Raw genomic sequence first — 25,037 nt, forward strand, 5'->3', positions numbered from 1 at the left:
GCGGCCCAGGCAAGTTACTCAGCCTCTCTGTGCCTCCTTTCCTTATCTGGAACAAGCAGTTAATAATAGTCTCCACATTCCTCTTGGGGCTGCAGACTTAATATTTGTGGAGCATTTACAATCATTTGGCACCTAGAAAGCTCTCCAAAATGTTATCTACTAGTTATTTTTAAAGTCTTTGCATCCAGCGCCCGGTGTGTGGTGGGAGGTGCAGTAAATATTTGTTGAAAGGTGCCTGGCTGGGTGAAGCACAGGCTGCAGCCATGGAAAGAAACAGAATTAATTAGCGTAAAGGTGGCAATGCAATGACGCAGGAGCCAAGTGAGAGGACGGGTGCTCAGAAAATAGCTAACAGAAGACAGCCGCCAAGCGGGGAGCCACTCACAGTTTATAAATAGAGCCAGTGCACCCCCAAGGGCCCAGTGGCCTTTCTTTTCTTGCTTGTGAAACAGACAGACTTCCACCAATCGGTTATAAAGACCCCAGGTTGCAACTAAAATAGATCTATGATTCTATTGCAGACACTTCCTGGCTTAAGAAAGTCCCATGCATACCCATGCTGGCTGGGATAGCTCAGGGCATACACTGTATTCAGCAGGAGGAGAGCAGTGAGTTTCCCCAAAGATTCTGTTACAGAAGGTGGTCAGGTCTCAATTAACACGAGGTAGGTCTGTGGCGGAACTACCACTTAAAACGAGGTTGAAAACCGCGGTCCTCAGACCGAACACGGCCCCTGGCTGCTGGTGTGCTCAGCCCACAGGGTCTCTGCACTGAGTTGCGTGTCTTTGGTGCAGACGCACACTGTTCGCCTGGTGCCCTCTTCTGAGTGGACACCACAGCCGACTCAGCCTCCGAGACAGGCTGTGCCCTCTGAGAAGCCACCCTGGTGCTCTCAGGCTTCCACAGGGGTCTCATAGCCCCCCAGAGAGCTGTACTGTGTTAGTTCACAGGCATCTCCCCGACTGGGCCGTGAGTACCCGCGGGCAGGTTCCCGCCTTACCCTGGTCTCTGCAGCACCAGACCTGCTCGCACGAGCAGGTGTCAGCAAACGCTTCCTGAGGGACTGAGCGTTTGCTGCGGAAATGCACTAAAAGTTCCCAGAACTGGCTTTAAACAACTTTTTGGAACACATCTCTCTGGAAACCAGAAGTACACTAAACATCTTGGAATTTAACAAGACATGTTAAATACAAAAAAAAAATGGATTAATTGATCATTACCAAGTGTCTAGGATGTGCTTGAAACTACTGCTGAGGGACGCACATCTACAAAACTGGGGCTGCGAGCTTTCCCCATCACAGCCCCCACAAGAAACAACCCAAATGCCCCTATGCAGGCGAACGGATCGACCGTGGCGCACCTACACAGGAGAGGACTACTCGGTAATTAAAGGAACAAGCAGACGCGTGCAACGACTCGGGTGGATCTCAGAAACCAGAGAAGCCAGACACTGCAGAGTGCACACGGTGTGGTTCCATTTAAGCTAAATTCCGGGGCAGGCGGTGCGAAGCCACAGGGACAGAGACCAGATCAGCGGCTGCCTGCGGCTGCCAGTGTGGCTGGGGCAGACTGCCCAGCAGCACAAACAAAGAAGGAACTCCTCAGGGTGACAGAAAGTTTCTATTTCTTGATGGTGGTTACATGAGTGTGCAAACTTGTCAAAACACAACTACAATGAAAACGAGTGCACTAATATATGCTACACTTCAATAAAATTGACTTAAATAGTAAAAAAACCCCAACAACTATGAAAAGAAAGAAAAACAAAAAAAGAAAGGGGAGAAAAGAAAGAACCCAAACCTGCTAAACTTGTTGAAAGATATACATCTCCAGCCCTGACCAGTGTGGTTCAGGGGGCTGGGCATCATCCCGCAAAGCGAAAGGTCATGGGTGTGATTCCTGGTCAGGGCAGCTGCCTGGGTTGTGGGTTCAGTCCCCGGTTAGGGTGTGTACGAGAAGAAACTGATTGATCACATCAACGCTTCTCTCCCTCTTTCTCCCTCCCTTCCCCTTTCTTTAAGATAAATAAATAAAATCTTTTTTTTTAAAGATATACATTTCCGCAAACTGCTGAATGGATTGGAAGTTGAAATCTATTAATCAAGGGGACCCTACAACTAATCTGGCTGATATGAAGTTGAATTTAACTTTAATTGAAATCAGTCTTAACCAAGAAAATCAATGTTAAAATTTGGCTAGTCCATTGGAATTTTGAGTGTTATGTAACTTCACGTGCCCTGCCTTTTGGCCGAGATGTGAAAAGAGCCTCTCACGGTGGTGGATTAGGGATGAGAATGCTTTGAATGTGTGTGTGCACGTGTCTATGTGAGCGTGCGTGCCGGTGTGCTGTGTGCACCTGCGCAGTCTGTCCAGAAGGCGTCCAGCTATGTGCTATGAAACAGAGATGCTTGCTGAAGAAAGTACAAGGTATTGGGCTGGCTTTAGCTTAGTGGGTACTTTGGTACAAGAAAATACAAGATACAAGAAACATTGTACATAGGACAATGACATCCCAGTCCCCTTCAAAGTAGGCACTTTGAGACCTCACACAGTTCTGATTGCCGTCAGCTGCCCCATTGTATTTTCCTGAATCTCATCAATGGTCTGAAATCTCTTCCCTTTCAAAGGTGATTTTAGTTTTGGGAAGAACCAGATTTCACAGGGTGCCAAATCTGGGCTGTAGGGAGACTGAGTCACCTGGGTGATTGGATGTTTTCCCAAAAAACTCTGCACGAGATGTGATGCATGAACAGGCACACTATTGTGATGAAGCTGCCAATCACCAGTTGCCAGTGCTGCGGCCTTCTGAATCATTGGAATAGTTTCCATGGAGAAATGTTCAAGCTTAATGCAAAATTTAATGCAAATTCATTGCCCTACTTGCTCAGTCATTTTGAATGTGATGGCCACAGTACACGTGCTCACTCAACAGCATCTACCGCCCTCACTGACTAGTACAGTGAAGTCGTCATTGTTCATATATGCGAATTCCAGTCCACTCTCCTTGGATGCCAGGTTACATCGATGTCGTGCAAACCGTTCTCATTATCTTAACAATGGCTGGACTTTTTCTAGACAGACCTTGTATGTATGTAAGTACCAGCATGTTGGGGATATGCAGAAATCAACATAATAGACCTGTCCTCAGGGTGCTCAATACAGCTTAAAAATTTATTCATTCAGCTATAGATTTTTAAGTTCTATAAAACCTTCCAATGGAACTTTTATTAGCCTGGAACAAAATAGAGATATAATTAGTCCAATGTTTAAAAACATAATTTCTATCTTCAAAAAAGGACCCAAAAGCTCTACAGCTTTGGGAGCTGGGAAAGGGAATTTGTTCTGCGGAAGATCCCAGCTTGGCATTCTTGGCTCCATGTTCTGGGAACAAAAGGGAGGGGGCAGGAAGGAAAGGGGGCCCCTTCCACCCAATCAGGAGCTTCCCGTCACAGTCCCCATGGAAACTGGTCTCCATCCCAGCCAAAGGGACCCACCGGGAAATGGCATCTGAGGTTAGAACAGTGGGTGCCTGGCTCAGGTAAATACAGGGCGGGGGCCTGGAGGAAGCAAAATTGGAGGAATATTTTAAATAGAACAACAGAAAAATAAAAAGCTTCAATTTATTCCCAGAGCCAAGTTTCTAATTACATGGAGTAATTAGAAACAAGGTGTGTGTCAATGAAAGGATACAGGATAATGAAGACGGCCAGAACGAAGGCCGCATTCTTGGGGTGGGAGGCCACTGGCCCAGTTGGACTCAGCCCAGACTCTGCTCAGACCGCTCCTCTCTGGTGGCGCCGGGCCTGCCCCTCCCGCAACGGCTAAGATCGGATGCAGGGCGTGCGTGCCCCTGCCCCAGCACTGGCCGCACGGACTGACCGCGTGCCACTGGCCCCTCCCCTTGGGCCCCCAGGTGTCAGGTCTCTCTCCGTGTCCCTGTAGCACCTAGTCATTGTCCAGCACAGCACGGCCCGTCCCGTTCAGACGGGCATGGAGGGGGATAGTGCTGGCAGTGCTGCCCGGCCCTGTGACCCCGCCCCTTCGCAGGACTCGGGCTCCCCCAAACCGTGAGTGTCTCGATCACTTCTAGAGCAAACGTGCACGCAGCAAACCCTCTGCCACTGCCTGGCCCGGCCTCTTTGCCGTCCTCACCGTCCCTCACTGAGCCCAAACGACCCCGTGCCCTTTGCTGCCCCCTCCCCCCCAGCCCCCTGCACTCTCTGCCTCTGCACCTGTGCCCAGGCTTTCCTTCCGCCGGGGACGTCCTTCCCCCTCCCTGTCTCCAGTACACACATATTCTTTATTTCTAAATTTACTTTTATTGTAGCTTCCCATTTCCATTTGTCCCCTTAGGCCTTCCCACACATATATATTCTTATGGCATTGATAATTTTTCTGCCATAACACTCATACCCTACAATGATATATTTATCTGGTGATTACAAGACAGGAATTTTATGAGGGCAGACACTCTGACTCTCATTTTGTTCACCGCTGTACACCCAGTATCTGCTACTGAAAGTAAAGGTTTTGGTAAATTTTCTTTATTCCTTGAAAAATTAGAAATAGAACTACCATATGATCCAGCAAGTCCATATCTGGTTATTTATCCAAAAGAGTTTAAATCAGGATCTTGAAGAGATACCAGCGTTCTCACGTTCACTGCAGTACTAGTCACAACAGCCAAGATGTGGAAACAGCTTAGATGTCCATTGGCAGAGGAATGAACAAAGAGAATGGGGTGTTTCGCACAATGGAGCATTGTTCAGCCTTAAAAAAGGACACCCTTGATGCGCCACAGCCGGGACAAGGCTGGAAGACGTGATATCACGTGAAATAAGCCAGACACAGACACTGCACACGTCCGCTTGCAGGAGGCACCTGAACCGGCAAACTCAGGCTCAGCGGGTGGCGGTGGCCAGCCGGGAAACAGGCGGTCACGCTCGACAGGCTCCGGGTCCCAGTAAAGCCGGAGACCTACTGTGCGACAGTGTGTCCAGAGTTGACAATGCTCTACGGTACCCTAAAAAGTTTAAGCGGGTAGATTTGCATGTTAAGTAAATAAAATAAAATAAAATAAAATAGAATTTGGTTTAATGAAGTGAATTGACTTGAACCAGAAGTGTAAATTTTTTTTTAGTAAGCTAGAGGGTTTAGTTACTTAAACAGTACTGTAAGTTTCTTAAAAAAAAAAACAACTGTTACTAAATATAGGAAGTACAAATTGGCTCAAAGTAAACATCAAATATCTGAGATCGCTCAGGTATTAAATACGTGTTTTCAAAAACAGCCACGTCAGTTGAGAAGAACAGCTGCTCCCGTGAAACACGTGCAAGGAGCCCTGGCGTTGTCTGCAGGCGGGTTTACTTTGCAACTGGAAAAGGCTGTTTCTGAGAATGTTACGGGGGAGGTGTAGAACAAGAGCTAAAAATAAATGCTTGCAGCAAACATTTCCTGGGCTCTGTCAGCATTCCTACACTGCTCCTGGGCTTTCTATCGGCAGAATCTCCTGTAGTCCTCACAGTGACCCCATGAGGCAGCTACTATTATTATCCCTGTTTCGCAGGCAAGGATACAGAGACTCAGAGAGGCTAAATAACTTACCCCAGGTCACACAGCTGTTTCCCAGGGGAGCCAGGATTCGAACCTAGGGACTCTCCTCCCAGAGCCTGCAATGTATTCACTGCACTATACTGTATGTGCACCAGAATGGTGGGATTAGAAATCATTGTTATTTTGGTCTTTTTTGATCTTTTTTTAAAAAGTAGCTTTGTCAGTGTTCTAAATGAACAGGTACTATTTTTGTAATAAGGAAAAATGAGCATATTGTACAAATCGTTGGTCCACGTGCGACCGGGTTAACAGGACTAAGGCGGCGTTCACAGTGGTAGGGGCTGGGATTCTAGCGCTTCCCAGCCTAGGGCCACCTCAAGAAACCCGAGGGTGAGGCAGTGTCTTTGCCAGCACGCAGCCCAGGGGGCAGAGGCAGCCCCAGCAGCTGTGCCTGTTGGAGCAGCGGGACTAAGCTGTGTGAAAACAGTCACAGACACTTAGCTCCTGCAGACCCTCACTACGGCCCCCGGTTCCTCCAGCGGCTGCCCTCTTCCTCCCAGCTGACCAGACAGGGCTGCGCAGGCTGGGGAGGGGCTGACACTACACCCCCCACCTGGACCAATGAGGCTGCCCAGAGAGAGCAAACGCTGTGGCCTCCACCTCTGCACAGGTGGCCTGGCCTCATTCCTTATTGCAGAGGTTCAGGGCCTGCTCCCCCAAGGGGTTCGGCTGGTAACGGCCAGTGCGTGGAGAATATAACCGGGTACAAATGACCCTTGCTGTTGCAGCGCTCCCTGCCTCGAGGTGCCTGGCCCGAAGGGGGTTTGCCCACTGAGCACCCCACAGTGTACATAAAATCTGGGGCCAGACCTGTCCTGGGAAGGGCCTGGAGTGCATCCTCTGTCTCTTGTCCTCACTCCTCCTCCCTGTAGAATTTAGTCCAAGAATTAGTTTTTCTGTGCCTGTTTTCTCCCAAAATAAACAAGCTGGCCTCACAGCCTGGCTCTCCTTCCTCTGGAGGATGTTGTGAAGATGAGGATGAGGCAGGTGAGGCCGTGCGGCCCGAAGGCCCCGTGCACCACAGCTCCGGGCTGAACCATGGCCGGGGACGGAGACAGGCTCTGCTCAAACATTTAGCCCGATGAACGCTGTTGCCTCTGCTCACGTGATTCAGTAAAAGGGGAAATTGGGTTTCATGTCTCATTTTCCATCTCAGATTAAACACTAGGTGAAGGAGCAGATCCACATAAAGAGGACTGAGCCCTAGAAATAGACAGCAACATCACATGGCAACTTAGGCTCCCTGCTGGAGACAGAAGCTGGTGAAAATCTACCGAGAAAATCCTCCAAGTCCCAGCTCAGCCTCCTCACTGGGCTGGGCCTCAGTTTCCACGTCCATCTGACGGGCCAGACGATCAGTAAGATGCGTTCCAGGCCTTAAATGAAAGCTATACACGGTGGTTCTGAACATTGAGCTTGTCTAAAATGAAAAGTCACTTTTTCAGGAAGCTCGATTTTGTGTCTGTATAGGAGATATCAACCAGGTACAGAACCAGCGTAAGAACACAAAGCCGTTCAAGTGGCTACAGAAATACTCAATGACTAAACCTAAATGATAAAATTGTCAAGTAGCAAGTTTCTTTTTATTACGTTCATTTCACTGGACTTGTGTGCTATGACATTCTGGGCTGGTCTGAAGGTCCTTCATGTTGCCATGGGGATAGTTAGTTGCCCTGAAGTTTAATAATTTGTCATTCAATTCTCAACAAATCTGTGCTGAAAGAAATGACCAGATGAAAAGTCAGAATCTGAGGCTTTCAAGGGAGCTGAAGAGGTCATTACAGCCAACCTTCTATTACTATAATTAACAGAATCCAGGAATTGAGTGTCGTGCACATGGAAATTTCCCATTCCTCATTTTCAAGTGGGCTTTGTGTACCTCGGGCAAGAAAGTTTCAGACAATATGTCTATAAATCAGTCAGTTTGTTCTTGCAGTAGATTTTCTTGAGGCAAAATGCCAACGGTATACAGACTCCACCCGAGCGTGATGAGGCCAAATATTTACACACAGGACCTCAATGCATCTTGTCATTTTGTGGTTCAGAAGGGCAAAGAAACAATGTTTCTTCAAGCCACGATTTTCTAAGGAGAAATGTTAAACCAAGAGGATGACAGCTTTGGGGTGAACAGAGGCACGGAAGCGCCCCTGACCTTGAACACCCTGCCCCGCCCTGTTCCTCCTTTTTTAACCGTCCCCAGAGCTGCAGGAGTGTTGTGTGGACGTCTGGACAGTGGCCAGCCATGAAGTTCAGCTCCGGCAACTACATGACCAGTTCCTAAAGCCAAACTATTACTCACAAGCAGTTATTTCTGGGTTCATGTCATGGATGGAAAGGCAGATCAAGTCAGTAGGGACCACGGAGTCCACACTGGGTTCCTTATTAAAAAGAAATGACTCACTTATTTTACTAAATAAAAGTCCATGTAGTTACCAACAGAATTTCAACATGGCCAAATACCTCCAGAAAGAAAATACTTTGAAAAGATTTGTCAGTATCAAAAGATGCTCAACCACACAAATAATGAGAAATAAAAATTAGAATGATAATAAGATGCCACTCCCCCACCAGATAAAGCAAACATAATGCTAAGACAAAGGGGGAAAGACTGGAAGTGCCCTAAGTGGGCACAGACGTGCACAAATGGGCACTTGGGCACTGCTGGTGGGAGTGGAGAGGGCACCTTGCCATCGGCTGCACAGTGAAAGACCACAGTTCCTTTTGATCCAGCAATTCCACTACGAGGAGTGTATCTTACAGTAACATTTGCATGCTGCTGCGCAAAGCTGTCTACATACATACACTGTAGCACTGTTTGTAACAGCAAAAGATTAGAAACAGCCAGAATGTTGCCCATGTAAAGAGTACCAGCTATAAATGTTGGCACATCCACATGATGGAGTAAGGAGGGGGTAGCTCTGAAGTCCTGACATGGACGTGCTCCAAGATTCACTGCTCCGTGGAGACACCCTGGTGCAGAGCCCGGTGCAGAGGGCCGCCCCACTCTGGGAGGGAGCTCGAGGGACTGCTGACTGACAGGTTTGCTCTGGGAGAGGAACCGAGGGGTGTGGGTGGGACAGATGCTCTTCACTATCTAATATTCCGTCACTTGGGGTTTTTGGCCCAAGCACATACACTCATTCACACAAAGCAGTGGTACTCCTGAGGGGTTCCCGAGAAAGGTGAAATGCTGACCAGTGGTTTGACTTGTGCTTCGCATCGTGACTTGGATTCAAACAGGAGATGGGTTTGAGAAAGACACTAGAAGAACCCAGGCGAACTGGTTTCTTGAGGAAACGGTGTCATGGCACATGTGAGAAACACCCCCCAGCACGGGAGAGAGGGCGTTGCAAAAAGGACTGGAGAAGTGACAGGAGCTGGCCGGCCACAGGGTATGCCGCCTCCGGTCACTCCCTTCAGCAGGCCCCCAGCGCCAGCCTCACCTGCACTCTCCTGGCCTTCTTCCCACAGCTCCGCTGTCATGTCCGAGTTTTCCCTTTACCCTCCCCGCCCCCGTCTTTTCTGGGTCCCTGGAAGAGCCAAGTCCTCATCTGCCGGAGCCTTAGCACTCCGCCTCCACCTGCTCCCCTGGGAAACTCTGACAACTTGGCCGATCCTGGCCGGTCTGTGCCAGGACCACCCCCGGTCCACCCTGTGAACGAAGACCACCATCACTGCCAGGTATTCACAGGACTTTGTGCTCAATGGTTTACACACATGGTTTCTCTTCTGACAGCCCCGGGAAGGAGAAGTTCCTCGCTTTATAAAAGTGTGAATGGGGGTGGGGGGGGTCCCACAGTGAAGTGGGGGCGTCTGAATAGGAATTTCCCAGCCTGGCCGGATGGCGCATTGGCTGGAGCGCCGTCCACTACACTGATTGGCTGCGGGGTGCAGCCCTGGGGGACGGGGCATGTGCAAGGAGCAGCCAATCAACATTCCCCTGATGTTTCCCCTCTCTCACGCCCTTCTTCTCTAAAATCAATAAACATATCCCTGGGTGAGGGCTAAATAATAATAATAATAATAAAGTAGGCACATCCCTGATGTGGGACTCAACTATTGTTGCCTTCAAGTCTGTTTCAACTTGCACTGGGGCCCACCCACTGGCCCCTGGTGTGCACCCCAGGAAGGCAGAGGCAGGGCCCGTTCAGCTGCTGTTCAAACCAAAGCGCCTGGTACCTGACACACACATGTGCTTAAGAAACGGGCCAGGAGGTGCCTGGCAGCGTGGTGCGTGGCCGACATTCAAAGTAAGCCACCCCTCCCCTCCCTTCCCACGTCCCTTTGAACGAGAATGCAAGACCATGTGTGCTGTCTTTCTCAGAGATTGCCATAAAAATCTGCTGAAGAACTCCCCCTGCCCAAAGTTTTGGGATTTGCGGGCAAAAGCATCAATTACATGGAAACTTGCCCCACACGGTACCCTTCCCCAGTGCTGCCTTCTGTGTGAGTGAGAGTGTGCATGCGTGTGTGTTTGGGGGGATAGAGGGCCCGTGGGGGTGTGCCCTGGTGTGTGTCCTTGTCTCTCGTGGTTAACAGCACATGCTCTGGAACCAGAATGTCTGGTTTGAATCCCACTCAGCCACTTACCAGCTGCTTTGGTTATCAGTCACCTTAAAACTTAGTGGCTTAAACAACTCATGGTCTTCTCTGGCCTGAGGTCAGATGGGACTGGCTGGGTGGTCCTCGGCCAGAGTCTGTCATGAGGTGATGGGCAGACAGTGGTGGGGGCTGGAGCCATCTCAGGCTCCGCTGAGCTGGGCGTCCCCAGTGGGGTCTCGCCTCATGTCCCAGCTCGGTTAGCGGGACCAGGTGGAGGCCGCCTGAGCCCCGCGCCTCTCCGTGAGACCAGCGTGGGCTTCCCTCGCAGTATGGTGGCCTCAGGGTGGTTGGACTTTTTAGATGGCAGCTGGCTTCCCCAGAACAAACATGCCGAGAGATGCAGGGGGAACCTTCTGGGCTTCTTATGATTTAAACTTGGGGAGTTGTAAAGACTCACTTCTGCTGAATTCTATTGATCAAAACATGAATCAGGAGGCCAGCCCAGATTCAAGGGCAGGAGGCTACACCAGGGCACGACTACTGGGAGGTGTGGCTCACAATGGTGGGTATGGTGGCAGCAGCAGGCAGCTTTTGAGACTAGCTGCCGCACTGGCTATAGGACTGGGGGTGCATTATTTAACCTCTTTGTGTCTCAGTCTTCTCTCCTATAAAATGGGATAATAGTTCCTATCTCATAAAGCTTTGGTGAAGAGCAAATGAGTTAATAACATATGAATAGCACTGGACAATGCACTAAGTATCAGCTATCACTACTCAAAAGAGTAAGGGGCGAACCTTTCTCTGATTAATTTCTATATCCTAATGTCTGTGAAATGTTTTTTTTTAAAGATTTTATTTACTTATATTTAGAGAGTGGGGAAGGGAGAAGGAGAGGGAGAAAAACATCAGTGTGTGGTTGCCTCTCATACATCTGCTACTAGGGACCTGGCCTGTACCCCAGGCATGTACCCTGACTAGGAATTGAACCGGAGACCCTTTGGTTCACAGGCCAGCACTCAGTCCACTGAGCCACACCAACCGGGAGTATCTGTGAAATGTTTTATGATCATGAGCTGCTCTGTATGGAAAGTAAGAGAAGTGCCCTTCTCTCAGCTTCCCCCAAATTTTGTTTTTCACTTAAGAGTCTAGGTAGGTTCAGAGTTTGGGCCGAAGAGGTCATTCATTTCTCATGAGATTGAGTACACATTTGAAAATATTAACACTAATGAGAAATAGCTGCTGGGGCTTGCCAAATGCCATTCTGAGTCACGGTAATGACATGCTCACATTAGGGGCAGAAGCGGCAACACTTATGTGTGGAATTTCCCGGGCACTGGCGGAAAAGGAGCCTGAATGTGTTTGTCTGCAAACTTCCCCAAAAGAAAATAAACCAGGATTTCCTGCTGGCAGCCAAGGAAGCAAGCGACGTCCAGGACCTCACAGCCCAACTTCAGATGGGCCTTAGTGGTGGCCAGAAAACAGGATCTGACCACAAGTCATCAGTGGTTGCCGCAGCCCCTGCGGATGGACACTTTTCTATTGCTGCCAAATTCAAACAAAGCTCAGAGACAAGTCACTCAGCTCAAGCTCTAAATATAAAAATGGCTTCATAATCCACCAAGCCTGTGGACATATGTTCTATTCTGCAGACTTCTCTACCATGTCATCTGCTCCCTCGCACCCCTCAGTACCCCATGCAGCCTTCAGGACAAAAGCCAGTCTCCTGACACATGCGCTCACTTGCCACATACCCAAGCACCAGCCTCGAGCGCGACCCGCCCTCCTCCGAAGGGCCCTGGGCTGACACAGTTGCCCTGGTTCTTACACATGTCTTTCTGCCTCTGGGAGAGGATAACAGTCTTGAGGGCAGCCACAGTCGCCCTTCCCTGACTGCACCGGGCTGGTGCTGTGGACAGAGTTTCACTTTGTCATTGCACTCTGTCTGAATGCCCACATTCACCTGGAGGCTCTGATCAGAAAACCCACTTCATTGGGTCAGACATATAGATCAATGAAATAGAGCTGAGAGTCTAGAAATAGACCTTCGTGTGTATAGCCAATCAATTTTTAGCAAAGGAGCCAGACGATTCGATGGTGCAAGTTGAGGTGACCCTTGAATGACACAGGCTTGAACTGTGCGGGTCCAGGTGCATGCAGCCTGCTGGCAACAGACACACAGAGCACTGTGACTGTGTTTTTCTCCTCTACAACTTTCTTAACATTTTCTTTTCTCTAGTTGCTGTATTGCAAAAATACAGTATATAAGACATAATAACACAAAATATGTGCTAATTGACTATTATGATATTGGTAAGGCTTCTGGTCAATAGTAGGCTATTAGTAGTCAAGTTTTTGAGAAGTTAAAGGTTCACGCAGAGTTCTGCCCGCCCACGGAGTCAGGGCCCCGACTCCTGTGTTGTTCGGGGTCACCCGGATCGTCTTTCCAACAAGCAGTGCGGGACAGTGGGGCACACACACGAAAAGGATGGAGTTGGACCCTAACCTCACACCACATGGAAAAATTATGTAAGTGCTAAAACTATAAACCTCTTAGGAAAAATATAAGAGTAAATTTTCATGAGCTTCATAGGCCAAAAGCACAAGTGACAAAAATTAAAATGGATAAGTTAGACATCATTCAAACGAAAACTTTTAGTGATTCAGACAATACTATAAAGAAAGTGGAAAGGCAACCTAGAAAATAAGACAAAATATTTGCAAATCATATATTTGACTAGTATATAGTATAAAGAATGTTAAAATTCAACAATAAAAAGACAAACAATCCTATTAAAAATGGGCGAAAGACCTGCCAACACATTCATCCAAAAAAGATACACATGGCCAACAAAGTCCTTGAAAAGACGTTGATCCTCAGTCGTCAGAGAAATGCCGACCCAGACGTAACAAAAACACCACTTCACACCTGCTGACGTGGCTCCCATCAAAGCACAGGGTTGGGGAGGACAGGGCTGGGGAGGACGGGGAGAAACTGCAGCCCTGACAGACTTTCGGCGGAAATGTAGAACAATGGTGTCACTTTGGAAAATAGTCTGGCAGTTCCTCAGAATATTAAATATTGAGTTACCATGTGATCCAGCAATTCTGCTCCCAGGTATGTATCCAAGAGCATTAAAACCACAACTTGTACATGAATGATTACAGCAGCATTATTCATAATAGCCCCAGGTGTGGAAACAAACCAAATGTCCAACAACTAATGAAAAAGTAAAATGTGGGAGAGCCACACATGGCTGTTCAACCATAAAACGGAATGAAACACTGACACGCACTAGTGCGTGGGAGAAGCTGGACACAAAGGCCGCATGTTGGATGATTCCACTCACACGAGACGTCCGGAACAGTCAATCCACAGAGACAGAAAGCACCATGGTGGCTGCCAGGGTCTTGGGGGAGATGGAGAATGGGTAGTGATCACTAACGAATACAAATTTTATTTCTGGAGTGATGAAAATGTTCTAAAATTGTGGCAGTGGCTGCACAACTCTGCAAATAACAATCCCCCCCCCCCCCCCCGGCAATTCAATGAATTGTTTTAAATAAAGAGAGAGAAAGAGAAAATGCAAATAAAAAAAATAGGGAAAGAACAGCTCTTTCTCTTAGTAGCTTTGCTGACTCTGCCCACCTCCTACCCGCCCGGCCCCGGCTGGAGGCTGGTGAGGTCCCTTTGTTCACTGCACTCCTTGATCAGAACTTCTATTGATACATGGGGTCAGAGGGTGTGCTTGCAGGTGCAACCACACTGACAGCATGTGACCGCCCTGGCCACGGCCTGGGTCTCACTGGTTTTGAATCCTGGCTCTCAGGACAGTGCTTGGCACATGGTAGATAATCAACATACATGTATGTGTGTTGAATGAATAGCCTCTAGCAGGCCCCTAATATTCGCCCATTGCTTTGTATACCATCACTTCTAAAATAAAGAAGGGCCAAGAAGATCGCACACACATGCTCACAAGCACCACACTGCTATTTCAAAGTTATTTTTCAGAAATACTTTTTAAACTGAATAATCAATTAGGTGTTATCTCCTTTCTAATTCCTGTGAGACATATGATTTCAAAATTGAAAAGCAAATCATCAATAAAATGACCAAGATAATGTGGAAAAAATGTAGAAACACATCCAAAAATAGCATTTTCAGTCCCTGAACAACAAACTTCACATTTCAAATAACCTCACAAAAATTTCCCCCACTCTGTGAGACAGACAGTTTATGAGACCAGCAACCAATGTAAACCCGTATAAAGGTTAATTAAATTCAGCCTTTGAAAACGCTCTGGGCTTCTACAATAACACCACCAAATAAGGAGATAATGAAGATAATCACAGCTAATATTTACTGAGCCCTTACTCCGTGCTGGGCTGGGCTTTATTGTCCTATGCTTAACAACAACATTATGCGGTAGGTACTACTACCCTCATTTTATAGAGGAGATTAACAACTTTTTCCAAGCCACGTGGCTGGTGGCTGGGACCCAGGAAGTTCAAACTCTCTGGTCCACGCACTCCCTGCGCTACGTAGCACGGCCTCCAGGGGCTGCAGGCGCCTGACTGGACCTAGGAAAGCAGTTTGTTTGATTCTGGGTTCACAGGCTGATCAGTGTAGAGAAAACACTGGGGTGCTTTTAGGGAAAAGCTGGGACTGTCCTGAGCTGTATTTGTAACTGCACGGTGACCGGAACACTGGAACGAGGGCGAGGATGGTGCTGCTGCACCACATCCCCTTTACCTAATCGTTACTCCTCCCCTGATTTATGACACCACCCAAGTGAGGCCAGCCCCTCCTCACTCCGCGGGCTCTCAGCGGGCATCTCAGGCCTCTCTCAGGAACTCTTCCTGAAGCCCAGCACTTACTCCTAAGTTCTTGAAAAGTCAAAAGTAAATGCAGACTTTTGCTTTTACTAGCCATACATTTTCTGCCCTTTTATTTCTCACTACCTTCTCGGTTCTACTCATTGACTTATACTAAAAAGGGCTACAGGGAGAAGAGCTCAGATGTGAAGACACCCTGTACCTTTTATCCGACAAGCTGTTGGTCCTGGGAGAAGGGGCACCTCTGTTAGAAAATTCAGATCGAGAGTTTTTTTCTTCTAGAGTTAAGTTTTTAAAAGGGAAAAACTGTGCTATATTTGTTACCGAAGTCTGTCTGTTGAAGACTGCACGGGACCTCATACTCTCAGGAAATCACAGGAATAACTACTTGCTGCTGGAACAGCAGCTTCCAAACGCTAACGTGCTAAGCACACGACAGGTCCGCCGGGGGCCACAGCAGAGTTTTCCACAGCGATCTCCTTGTCGGGCAGGGCCAGGACGAGGAGCTGGAGCCCAGCGGTTTGTTCCTGGCAGTTGGGAACACAGCCGGGTTCACGCCGGGTCCAGAAATAAATCCTAGGTGTTTACATCCAGCACTTTCGGGCACCAACAGCCCAGGAGCCAGGGTACCAAGCGAATGAGAAGGGAAGCAAGGAGGTGTGAATGCATGTGCTCTCTTCTTATCACATAAAAGTCCTAAAAGCAGGATGCCGTAGTCAGCAGGGGTGAAGAATGTTTCTTAAGAGAGGACCAATCAGATTTCACCCACCCACTTTTGAAAAAATTATCTAAAAAATCTTAAGAATCCAGATATTCTTTTATTGGCTACAAGAAAAAAATCAAGAAAAGTTTGTAGGACATATAGGCAGCTATTACTTGATCAGAATAAAATTATTACTATATCAGAACATTTTTATCTCTGCTTGATGGGAATTCTTTATGTTGGCCAAGAAAGCTACAGTTTAGTAACTAAGGTCAATCTTTTGTTCCTAAAGATTTTATGCCAGCTGTAATTAAATGAAGGAATATCTAAAGGGTGATGGGTTTTCATATGAAGTAGAATACTAAAAATTGTTCCAAAATCAATCGCCCTGGTGGGCTTTATTTATAGAGCTCCTGAACAGGGGACTTGCTCCCCACCAAGGGCTGGCTCTGCATTCGGACTTCTCTGGGGCACGGAGTGGGGAGGCCAGAGGTGTGGAGACCTGACGTTTAGGGTCAGTGCTCAGGTTCTGTTGATGAGAAGGCAGTGCTAGCACACATTCTAATTGGTCAAGGTCATAGCCAACGAGACCTAATACCACAAAATATTAACTGAGGTGTGGAAATGTCAAGGGTTTCTTCTCATCACCTATAACTTTGGCCTGGAGAAGAGCAATGTCTGTGAAACACCACATCCTCCTTGAAACCACACTGCCCCCTCTACTCAGCACAGGATAAAAAGGAACCAGCCTTATGATGTCACGAGAGAGAAACCTGAACAAGGAAGAATGAGCCACAGCTGAGGCACGTGACTGAGTGCAGGTTCTGTCTCCATCTTTGCTTTCCCTACTAAGGCACCAGCACTCCTTCCTGGAGATACACCCTCACTAGGCCGCCTGGTCCAGAGCTCTGGGACACCTGGGCAATGCCCTGGAGGTTCCCGAGGGCTGCTGGTGTGATGTAACGCCAGCTCCCACCCAGTTCAGGGCCCTCCTTCCCCAATTGACCCCCAGCAAAGCAGCACAATGCTCCACCACTCCACCTGCCACCTGTTCTGTCCCACGTCAGTGGGGAGAACTCTGGATGTGGAGCAGACAGCAGGTCCTCCTGGGGACTGCTCAGCAGTCACCATAGCCTCGCCCCCTCCTCCTGCAGCTGTGCCATGCATCCAGCATGCCCTGAGCCCCAGCTGCACAGCACAGGAGACTACAGGGTACACGGGCTGCACTGCAGCTTAGCCTTCAGCAACTGCCTGAAGCACTCATCCTCTGAGCCTGTTCTCCGAAAGTGGCGCCTTGTCAACAGATGTCCCCGCCCCAGATGTCAAGCTCTGCCACCCATCTGCTCAGCAGCTGGGGAAAGAATTCTCATGATCCTTGGAAGGCTCTGCTTTCCAGGGGGAGTGAGGGCGAGGGGGGTTGTCTTGGCCAGGGCTCAGCTCCTGTCTGCACATGATATCATGTAACTTAGATACAAATCCTAAATGATGAGCACAGTGTAGACACATAGCAGAGGCTTCATCCACGGTGGCCGTCCTCATACCAACCACCATGGGACCGTGGTGGACACACGCTCCAAGGAGAGGCCTTGAATGTGTACGGGGCCCGCTTGGTGAGACTGCTGGCGGGGGCTCACTTGTTGACTGCATGAAGGGACAGGGAAGACACAGCAGCGGCATCTTTCCTCTTTCACAGACGGAACACCCCCAGGGAGGCGCAGCTTTGCTCATTAGGTCAATGCAGATGCTTCAAATGTTCTGCACCTTCTCCCTCCTCCCGTGTTGAGATAAACACCTGACCAAGGCGGCGCAGTGATTGGGAAGCTGAGGGATGATGCAAGGAGAATGAGCGTGTGTGAAAATGTGCACTGTTTGAAATCGTCCACAGCAAATAGTTTGCTTTAACACAGTGCATATTCTTTGGGGCGAGTGTTGGAACTGCCAGCGGAATGCCTCCAACCACCGACTGCACCCAAACACGGGGCAGCACTTCGGCGTGGGAGCCCTGGCGCCACGCGCAGCGCTGTCAGGGTGGCGGGACCAGACGACCGGCTGGAACCACACGGGCTATTTCTGTGCATCGGATGTGAGTAAGTCAACGTCACAGTAAGCTAGACCAGGACATGAGTCAGGTTATTATAAAGTGTTGAGAGGAACTGATCTCCAAGGCATGCTGAAAGCATCATCCATGCCACACCCTGGAAACGAGCTACGGTTTGAAAGACACTTATAATTACTAAGCAAAGGAGAACTCCTGAAGGACACGGGTGGTTAGAGTTGGCCAAAGGCCAACCAATGAAAAGAAATGGACGAGGGAGAAGCTGCAATCTAGAGGTCTTAAAACTTAGAGGTAAAAGAAAGATTTATTATGAGGGCCACACATTTCTCCAGCAATCTTTGGTCAGACGTGTGGAAATGGTAGAACATGGGCTTGCTTATTCCCCTTTTAAAACAAAACATTTTATCTGCAGAACAACTTTCATGGGCACAAGTTAATGGTCCTAGGCTGGCTCTTTAAAAAAATCTATCGGAGCCCTGGCTGCTGAGGCTCAGTGGACTGAGTGTGGGCTGCAAACCAAAGGGTTGTTGATTAGTCAGGGCACGTGTCTGGGTTGCGGGCCAGGTCCCCGGTGGGGGACGTGCAAGAGGCAACCACACATTGATGTTTCTCTCCCTCTTTCTCCTTCCCTTTCCCTCTCTAAAAAAATTAAAAAAAAAAATCTATTGGCATTGAAGTATAAAGCTATGAAAAAAGGTGTCTACCTATAGCACTATTTATAGAAAAAATACTGACCGTCACAATATCCACAAATTAGTTAAATAAACTCTGTTATGTTCCTTTGATGGAGCCTAAGCAGCTATTAAATGGGATAAAGTAATTTAAATACACTGGCATGAAATGATGTCTGTGATAGACTGCTAGGCAAAAACCGAGTTGTAGGGTGGGGGGAAAATGCAGAGAACTGTGATTGAACAACAATAAAATCATTAAAAAAAACCCTGAGTTGTAGAAAACGTGCATAGTGCTCACATGTCTGTTAAAGATGATATGTGTACAAGAGGTCTCCAAGGGGCCAGAGAAAACTGTTACTAATTGTTATTTGTGACAGAGGGAGATTTTTGTACAGCCTGCTCATTGTTTGAATCCTTTACAATAAACATTACTTGTATAACAGAAAATAAAGTCAACAAGGACATTTATGAGAACAGAATAGTATTGACTTGACTTTCGCTGTAAGTGCGGTGTTCTCGGCGGCCTCCAGGCAGCCTAGTGGCCCACGAGTCCCTGACTGGGCGGCTGAAGGCGCGGCAGTGCCGAGCTCGCGAGTCTGCGGGGGCTGCAGTGCAGTCGGGGTCTCTGAAACACCCTGAGCAGGGAGGGCGCGCAGACCAAGGAGGCCCTTTATTTGCCCTGTTGCGGGGCCCTTGCTTTCTAGCTCCTGTGGCCTCTGCAACTACACTGCTGATTCAGGAGCACTGAGGGAGTTCATCGCATGACCGTAACTCATGGCTGTGACCCCAGACAGCTCACTGCTCAACCCTGGCACGCCAGCACTCTCGGCACGGTGCTGTTCTCGCTGTTCAGGGTGATGAAGAGCTGTCAGAGAAAAGTGACGGCAGCAATCCATCTGCTCCACCCTCCCTCTCAGCAAAGCCTGGGGGGGGTGGGGGCGCTATCTTTTGTTTCAAGGCCCAGGATGAAGGGAACTTGGCCTGTTGCTGTGACCACAGGAATCCATCACAGTGCCCTCCCGGCCAGGAATTTCCTTTCTCCAAGTAAACTGTGTCCTCTGGTTTGCCCCAGATGTGCCCTTTCTCCGAGAGGGTGGGAGAGAGAGCAGGCCCATCTGTTTCAGCAGAGTGCAAGGGGCTGGGAACAGTGACTGCCTCCGCCAGTCACTGTTTCCTGAAGACGAAAGACTCGCAGAGTCGGAGTCGCTGTTCTTCACAAGCATTTCCTATCCTTCGGTGCCCTCTGAACGCCTTACGGTCAATCTCTCCTTCCTGCCCGGGCTGCCCCAGGCAATTCCTGGTCAACCTGAGGATTCTGGCTCAAATGCACGTCCTCTGGGGAGTCGCTCCCAACACCCCACAGCCAGGCCAGGTCCCCTCGTACTGTGGACACGGCTCCATCTCAGGGCGCTTATGCCAGGCTCTCAGTTCCCATTTATTTCCGTGAAAACTTGACTAACGTCTGTCTTCCCTCACAGGACAGATGCTCCTCAAGGGCAGAAGCTGCACCTGCTTTTGCTGCACCCTCAGTGGCCCTGTGGTTCAGCGTCCGGTGCCAAGGCTATGGCAGCGAACGCTTACTTGACAGACGGTGCTGAGGAGGCAACTGAGTGGATTATGTGCCATCGGGGGAGGGAGGAAGAGCAGCTGGGAAGCCCCTCTCCCTTGTTCTCATTAGTTTGCCTCTATTTTTTTTTTTGGCATATGTGTCCAAGTGAATAGTTAGCTGGACTTCTTGGTTATTTCTTGGGGCCCCTTCATCTCTGGACCCCGGGGCAGCCCAGAGGTGCTGGGGTGTCCCAGAGCATGGAGAAAACATGACAGGGACAGAATTCTGCTGCCAGCAGCAGAGACACCTCGACAGCACGGGGTGAGGGGTGAGAGGTGAGGGGTGAAGTGGGTGGGCACTGACCTCGGCTGATGCGCTGCTTCTCCCCTGACAGGATGCCGGGGCTGTCGATGATGCTGATGCTCTTCAGGACCTGATTGGGCAGCTGGGAGCACATGAATCTGGAAGAAAGGATCACAGTGGGGTCAGAAGCTGCACTGTAGAGTGTTCTAACGATGAAGCTCCTTGCCTTTCCGGGCTACCGACACAGACTGCTGCACAGCGGGGGCTTGCAGGGGGTTGATGGGACCTCCACTGGTGCTGCTGTCCACGGGGCAGGTATGAGAGGGGCCCTGGCACCTGCAGCTAGCTGCCACCAGCTCCTTACTGTTCATCATGGTTTTCACCAACATTTACTGAACACTTAGGTATTTTACAACATCATCTTGTTTGCTCCTCACGTTAACCTCAGAGGAAGAAACTACTGTTAACCTCAGAGAGGTTAAGGAACCTGCTCAGGGTCACTCAGAGCTGGGCCTTAAACCCAGGTCAGCCTGACCCCAGACCCCGTCAGCCTCACCTGCACCTCCTCCATGCTGTCCTGGGCCAAGTGACCCGGACTTCTCCTCCCTGGGACTCCCATGCCTCCTTCAGGGTCACTGTCCCATTGAACTGGAGCATCTCGAGCTCCCTGCCAGCCCCTGCCCAACTCCTAAAGCGACCTCAGAGGTGCGGGGGCCTGTTTTCACTGTCGGATGCCCTAAGAACCCAGCACCCAGCCCGGCATTGGCTATGGCTTCAGGCTCAGGGTACGGTAGGCTCCTGGGGCAACCCCCTAAATCCTCCAGGTGCTTCTGAGTCCTAGGGGTGCTCTATGAGTGGATGAAGGGTCAGGGCGGGGAGAGCCCTGGCCAAGCTTCTCCGAGCCTCCTTCCTTGTTCATCGCTTCCCCTCCTTCCCCTTCTGCTCTGCCTCCTGTGGTTCTGGGTGGCTGCCCTGGCCTGGGCCTCACAGAGGGAGAGGGGAGAGGCAAGAGAGCTGTGGCCTGCAGATTGGCAGACTGGGGTCAGGGTCCGTTCAGCCTTTGCCCACAAATTGCAGTGGGACCCTGGACAAAGACTTCCCTCCTCCGGGCCTCAGTTTCCTCATGTGTAAACGCAGACACGTGGGCCAGAAGCTGGGGAGTCTTTTTAGCTCTCCTACTATCTAACTGTAGAGGAACAGAGGGAAGGCCTTTGTTTTCCACCCCAGGCAGTGGAGCCCAAGGTGGACCTTTTTTAGGCACTGTGTATGTTTTAAGGTGGAAACTGCATAGGAAAAGGAAGCCCCTCCTTTTCCTACAGTGTCAACGCTAACGTCTCTGTCTGTGTGGGCAGAAAGCTTGAAACCCTTGGTGAAAGCTCAATTCTTCCATTCAGTGGGACTGGTGGGACAACTCAGAAAGTAAACATGCTGGGAATGCAGGACCAGGCGGATGGCCCAGTGGGCAGGGCGGGGGCTGGGGGGCAGCCCTGAGCTTTTGCTGTGACTACTGACCTTTCAAGGCAACCTTTTCTGAAGGTGCTCAGGACAAGTTTCTCATACCCTACATTTTCAAGTGAGCTTGGGATGATGTAGGACAGACATTATGATCATTTTGTAGCTAGAAAAGTTGAAGCACAAAGCAGCTATGACATCTTGAGGTCATGTGACTAGCACATGACTGGCCTGAGGACGCAGCCTAGCAGTTCCGATGTCAGTTGAGTAGACTCAACTGATAAAGTTAAAAACCTCCTAATGTGAAAAATAAAGGGTCAAATTAATTTAAGAGAAGCCCCTCCCACCCCCTCCACATTTACATACATCCCACCGCCCACCACTCAGAGAGATCTGTGAGGACAAAGTGCTCTCACAGGGACCACCGAGCGCTCTCTGTGAGCTCACAGAATAAAACCACACCACGTTCGAGTCTCCAGGACTGGGGTAGGAATGGAGTTCTGAGCACATCCGTGGTGGACGGCCATTCTAGTCAATAATGATTCGGTCTTTTGTCACAGTCCTGTCCTCTCTATCAGATGGCTGGAGGCATTTGGCAATCTGAAAAAACTGCACATATATGGAAACGCATTCCTGGGAGAGGCCAACCTTTTTGCAAAACCACTTAATACCAATATTTTCAAAACTTGAACCCCCTGGATTCTATTGTAAAGTTAACAAAGGGATTAAAAAATCTAGAAACTGTCCACTCCCTCTTGTGCAAAGTGACAACGTTTCACCACTCCCACGGCTCCTGACACATCAGCAGGGCAAAGCGTCCGAGCCAGGAAACCAGACGCAGCCAGACGTGGGGCAGTTCCCACACAACACATAAGGGAGCAGGCGGCGGGGCCAGGGCGGTGGGTGGAGAGGGGGGACTGCAGAAAAAAGGAGGAGAAAGCAGAGACAGGGATGAGGGGGAGACTCTAACATTCTAATTCAAGGAAGTGAAGGAAGGGGGGAGGGGGAAGCAAAGGGAGCTCTCGGGATGCCCAGAGAGGGAGTGGCTGGGCCCGTGTGTGCGGAGAAGAAAGCATCTGCCGGAGGGGGTGGGGTGGGGGTGGGAAACACAGAGCACAAGTCCTGGTCAGACCCCATGGGGTCAGAGCCGCACACACACGCATTTTCTTAAATAACTGTAATCAGAAAAGAATCTGAACGCAGTGCTGTTGAAGCAAACCTGTCTTACTTTTAGGCTCTAAGAAAGGAAGGTAAAAAGCAAGGTGATTGGTTGGGTAGGCCAGCCAGCTGTGGTCAGGCTTCTGCGTGTCTGCTGAAACGTTTCTAAGCCCAGATTTGCTCTCCCAGGACGGATTTCCTCCGCCTTCCTGGACTAACACAAAATGTGTCCATGCCTTGCCTCCTGCATTTCACATGAAATATGCACACATGCGCTAGTTAAGCCCGGGAGCCTCACATAAGCTTTTATAAAGGGTCTCCCTCACCCAGGGCTGAGCTGATACATTTTATTTTCTGATGAAAGGAGGGCAGAAGAGGGCCAAACCCTACTCTGGACCCCCAGTACCTGTCACCCCACAACACAGGCAGGCTCAGGGGTGGCAGGGAGCTGGTAGGTAAAGGAATGGTCTGGGTTGTAAGGCCTGAGGCCAGCGGCTGGGGGCCCAGCGGCGGGGGGCCCAGTGCAACAGAACGACAGGGGGTGAGAGGGTTAGGGTTCCTAAAACTGCCTCCAAACACTGGCACCCCAATTCACGGATCAACACTTTAAAAGAACTTGGCGTCACCTTCACACTGCTTTTGATTCCCAAACAATGTAGTGATGTCTAGTAGCTAACTCACTCAGCTCCCACCTCAGCCTCAGAAGTAAGGGCTCTGTATTATTTCGCAGAGACTGCGTGTCCCAAGGCTGGTGAGTGACGAGCTGCTGGGATGCTAACCTAACGGTTGTGACTCCAAAGCCCAGGTTCTCACCTACTAGGCTGCTCCTACCATTCTGTGCACTTGAACTACAGCTGTACCTTTATCACATGGACGGCAACATCCTAAAACAAAAGAGTGATGTGCCGCCATCCTGAACTCCCCACCAAGAGGCCTGCAGGTGACTCCTTCTCAGCCCTGGTGGTGGGGGGTGGAGCAGTAAACAGAACAACAGAATGGAGAAGACCCAGGCTCGGGTTGTCTTCCTTGCTCACAAACTCTGTGACCTCCTGTCAGTTTCTGGGCAATTCTGAGGACTCCCAGGTTGTTATCAGGTTCAAGTATCTAAGCCTCAATGGAGAGAGTATGGAGCTGTTTAAAAGCATCTCCTTTACCTGCTCACTTTTACTGATAAGAGTTAGACCACAGAGATTACATGATTTCCAATTTATATAGTAAATACTATATAACATACAAAAAGACTTTGACAACTAACCTATAATAATTTTATATGGCCTTACCACATATGGCAGATCTAACCTTCCTCTGCCCAGGAGGAATTTATTTTAAACCCCACTATAGCCCTGGCTGTTATGGCTCAGTGGGTTGAGCACTGGCCGGCAAACCAAAGGGTCACCAGTTCAATTCCCAGTCAGGGCACATGCCTGGGTTGTGGGCCGGGTCCCCAGTAGGGGGCACACAAGAGGCAACCACACACTGATGTCTCTCTCCCTCTCTTTCTCTCTCCCTTCCCCTCTGTCTAAAAATAAATAAATAAAGTCTTAAAAAAGAATAAATCCATACTATAAAAAGCCCAAGGTTACCACTAGACCTTACGGAATTACCACTTTTACAAGTAAAAGATGAGTGAGTACTGGCAGTCTCATGTGGTCCAACCTCAATATGTACGTCTGTAAAGGAAGCCTCACAGGAGGAGGCCGGGAGCAGTGTGCCCATCCTTGCCAGTGCCGGAAGGTCTGCCTGAGCTCTGGTGGGAAAGCTGGCTTTCTGGAAGATCAGGACCAGCACTAGACAGGCAGCTGCCCATAAAGAACAATGGTGTCATGACCTGGGGGCCACCACAATCCCGAGGTGACAGACGGATGGGAAAAGCTTCAGAGAGTTTATTACGGATAAGCATAGCACACACACACACAAAAACAATTAATGACTCAGATTAAAAATTTTGATGGTGAATCAAGAGTGATTCTTGGCAAGAGCCCATTTCCCTTGATCTCTGCAGCTGAAGTAGCTGATGGAGCCAGCATGTGTCTGGACTGACGCCGGATCCTTGTATTAAGTCAGTTTTTAAAAAATTCCCAGTGATACCAAGTGACAATGTAACACTTGTAATCTAAAAAAATCTATTTTATGAAGCTTCATGTAATTACA

At 49.3% G+C, this 25,037-nt stretch overlaps 1 protein-coding gene across 1 annotated transcript in view; it reads right to left on the minus strand.

Annotated features, from left to right (window-relative positions):
• Positions 1-25,037, minus strand: part of EHD4 (EH domain containing 4) — a 70,563-nt gene that overhangs the window by 21,648 nt on the left and 23,878 nt on the right. The window contains 1 exon segment of the mRNA XM_028507069.2: positions 20,337-20,434. Within this exon segment, the coding sequence (XP_028362870.1) occupies positions 20,337-20,434 (98 nt within the window).

This window comes from Phyllostomus discolor, chromosome 1 (assembly GCF_004126475.2).
Source record: "Phyllostomus discolor isolate MPI-MPIP mPhyDis1 chromosome 1, mPhyDis1.pri.v3, whole genome shotgun sequence".
Lineage (NCBI taxonomy): Eukaryota > Metazoa > Chordata > Mammalia > Chiroptera > Phyllostomidae > Phyllostomus > Phyllostomus discolor.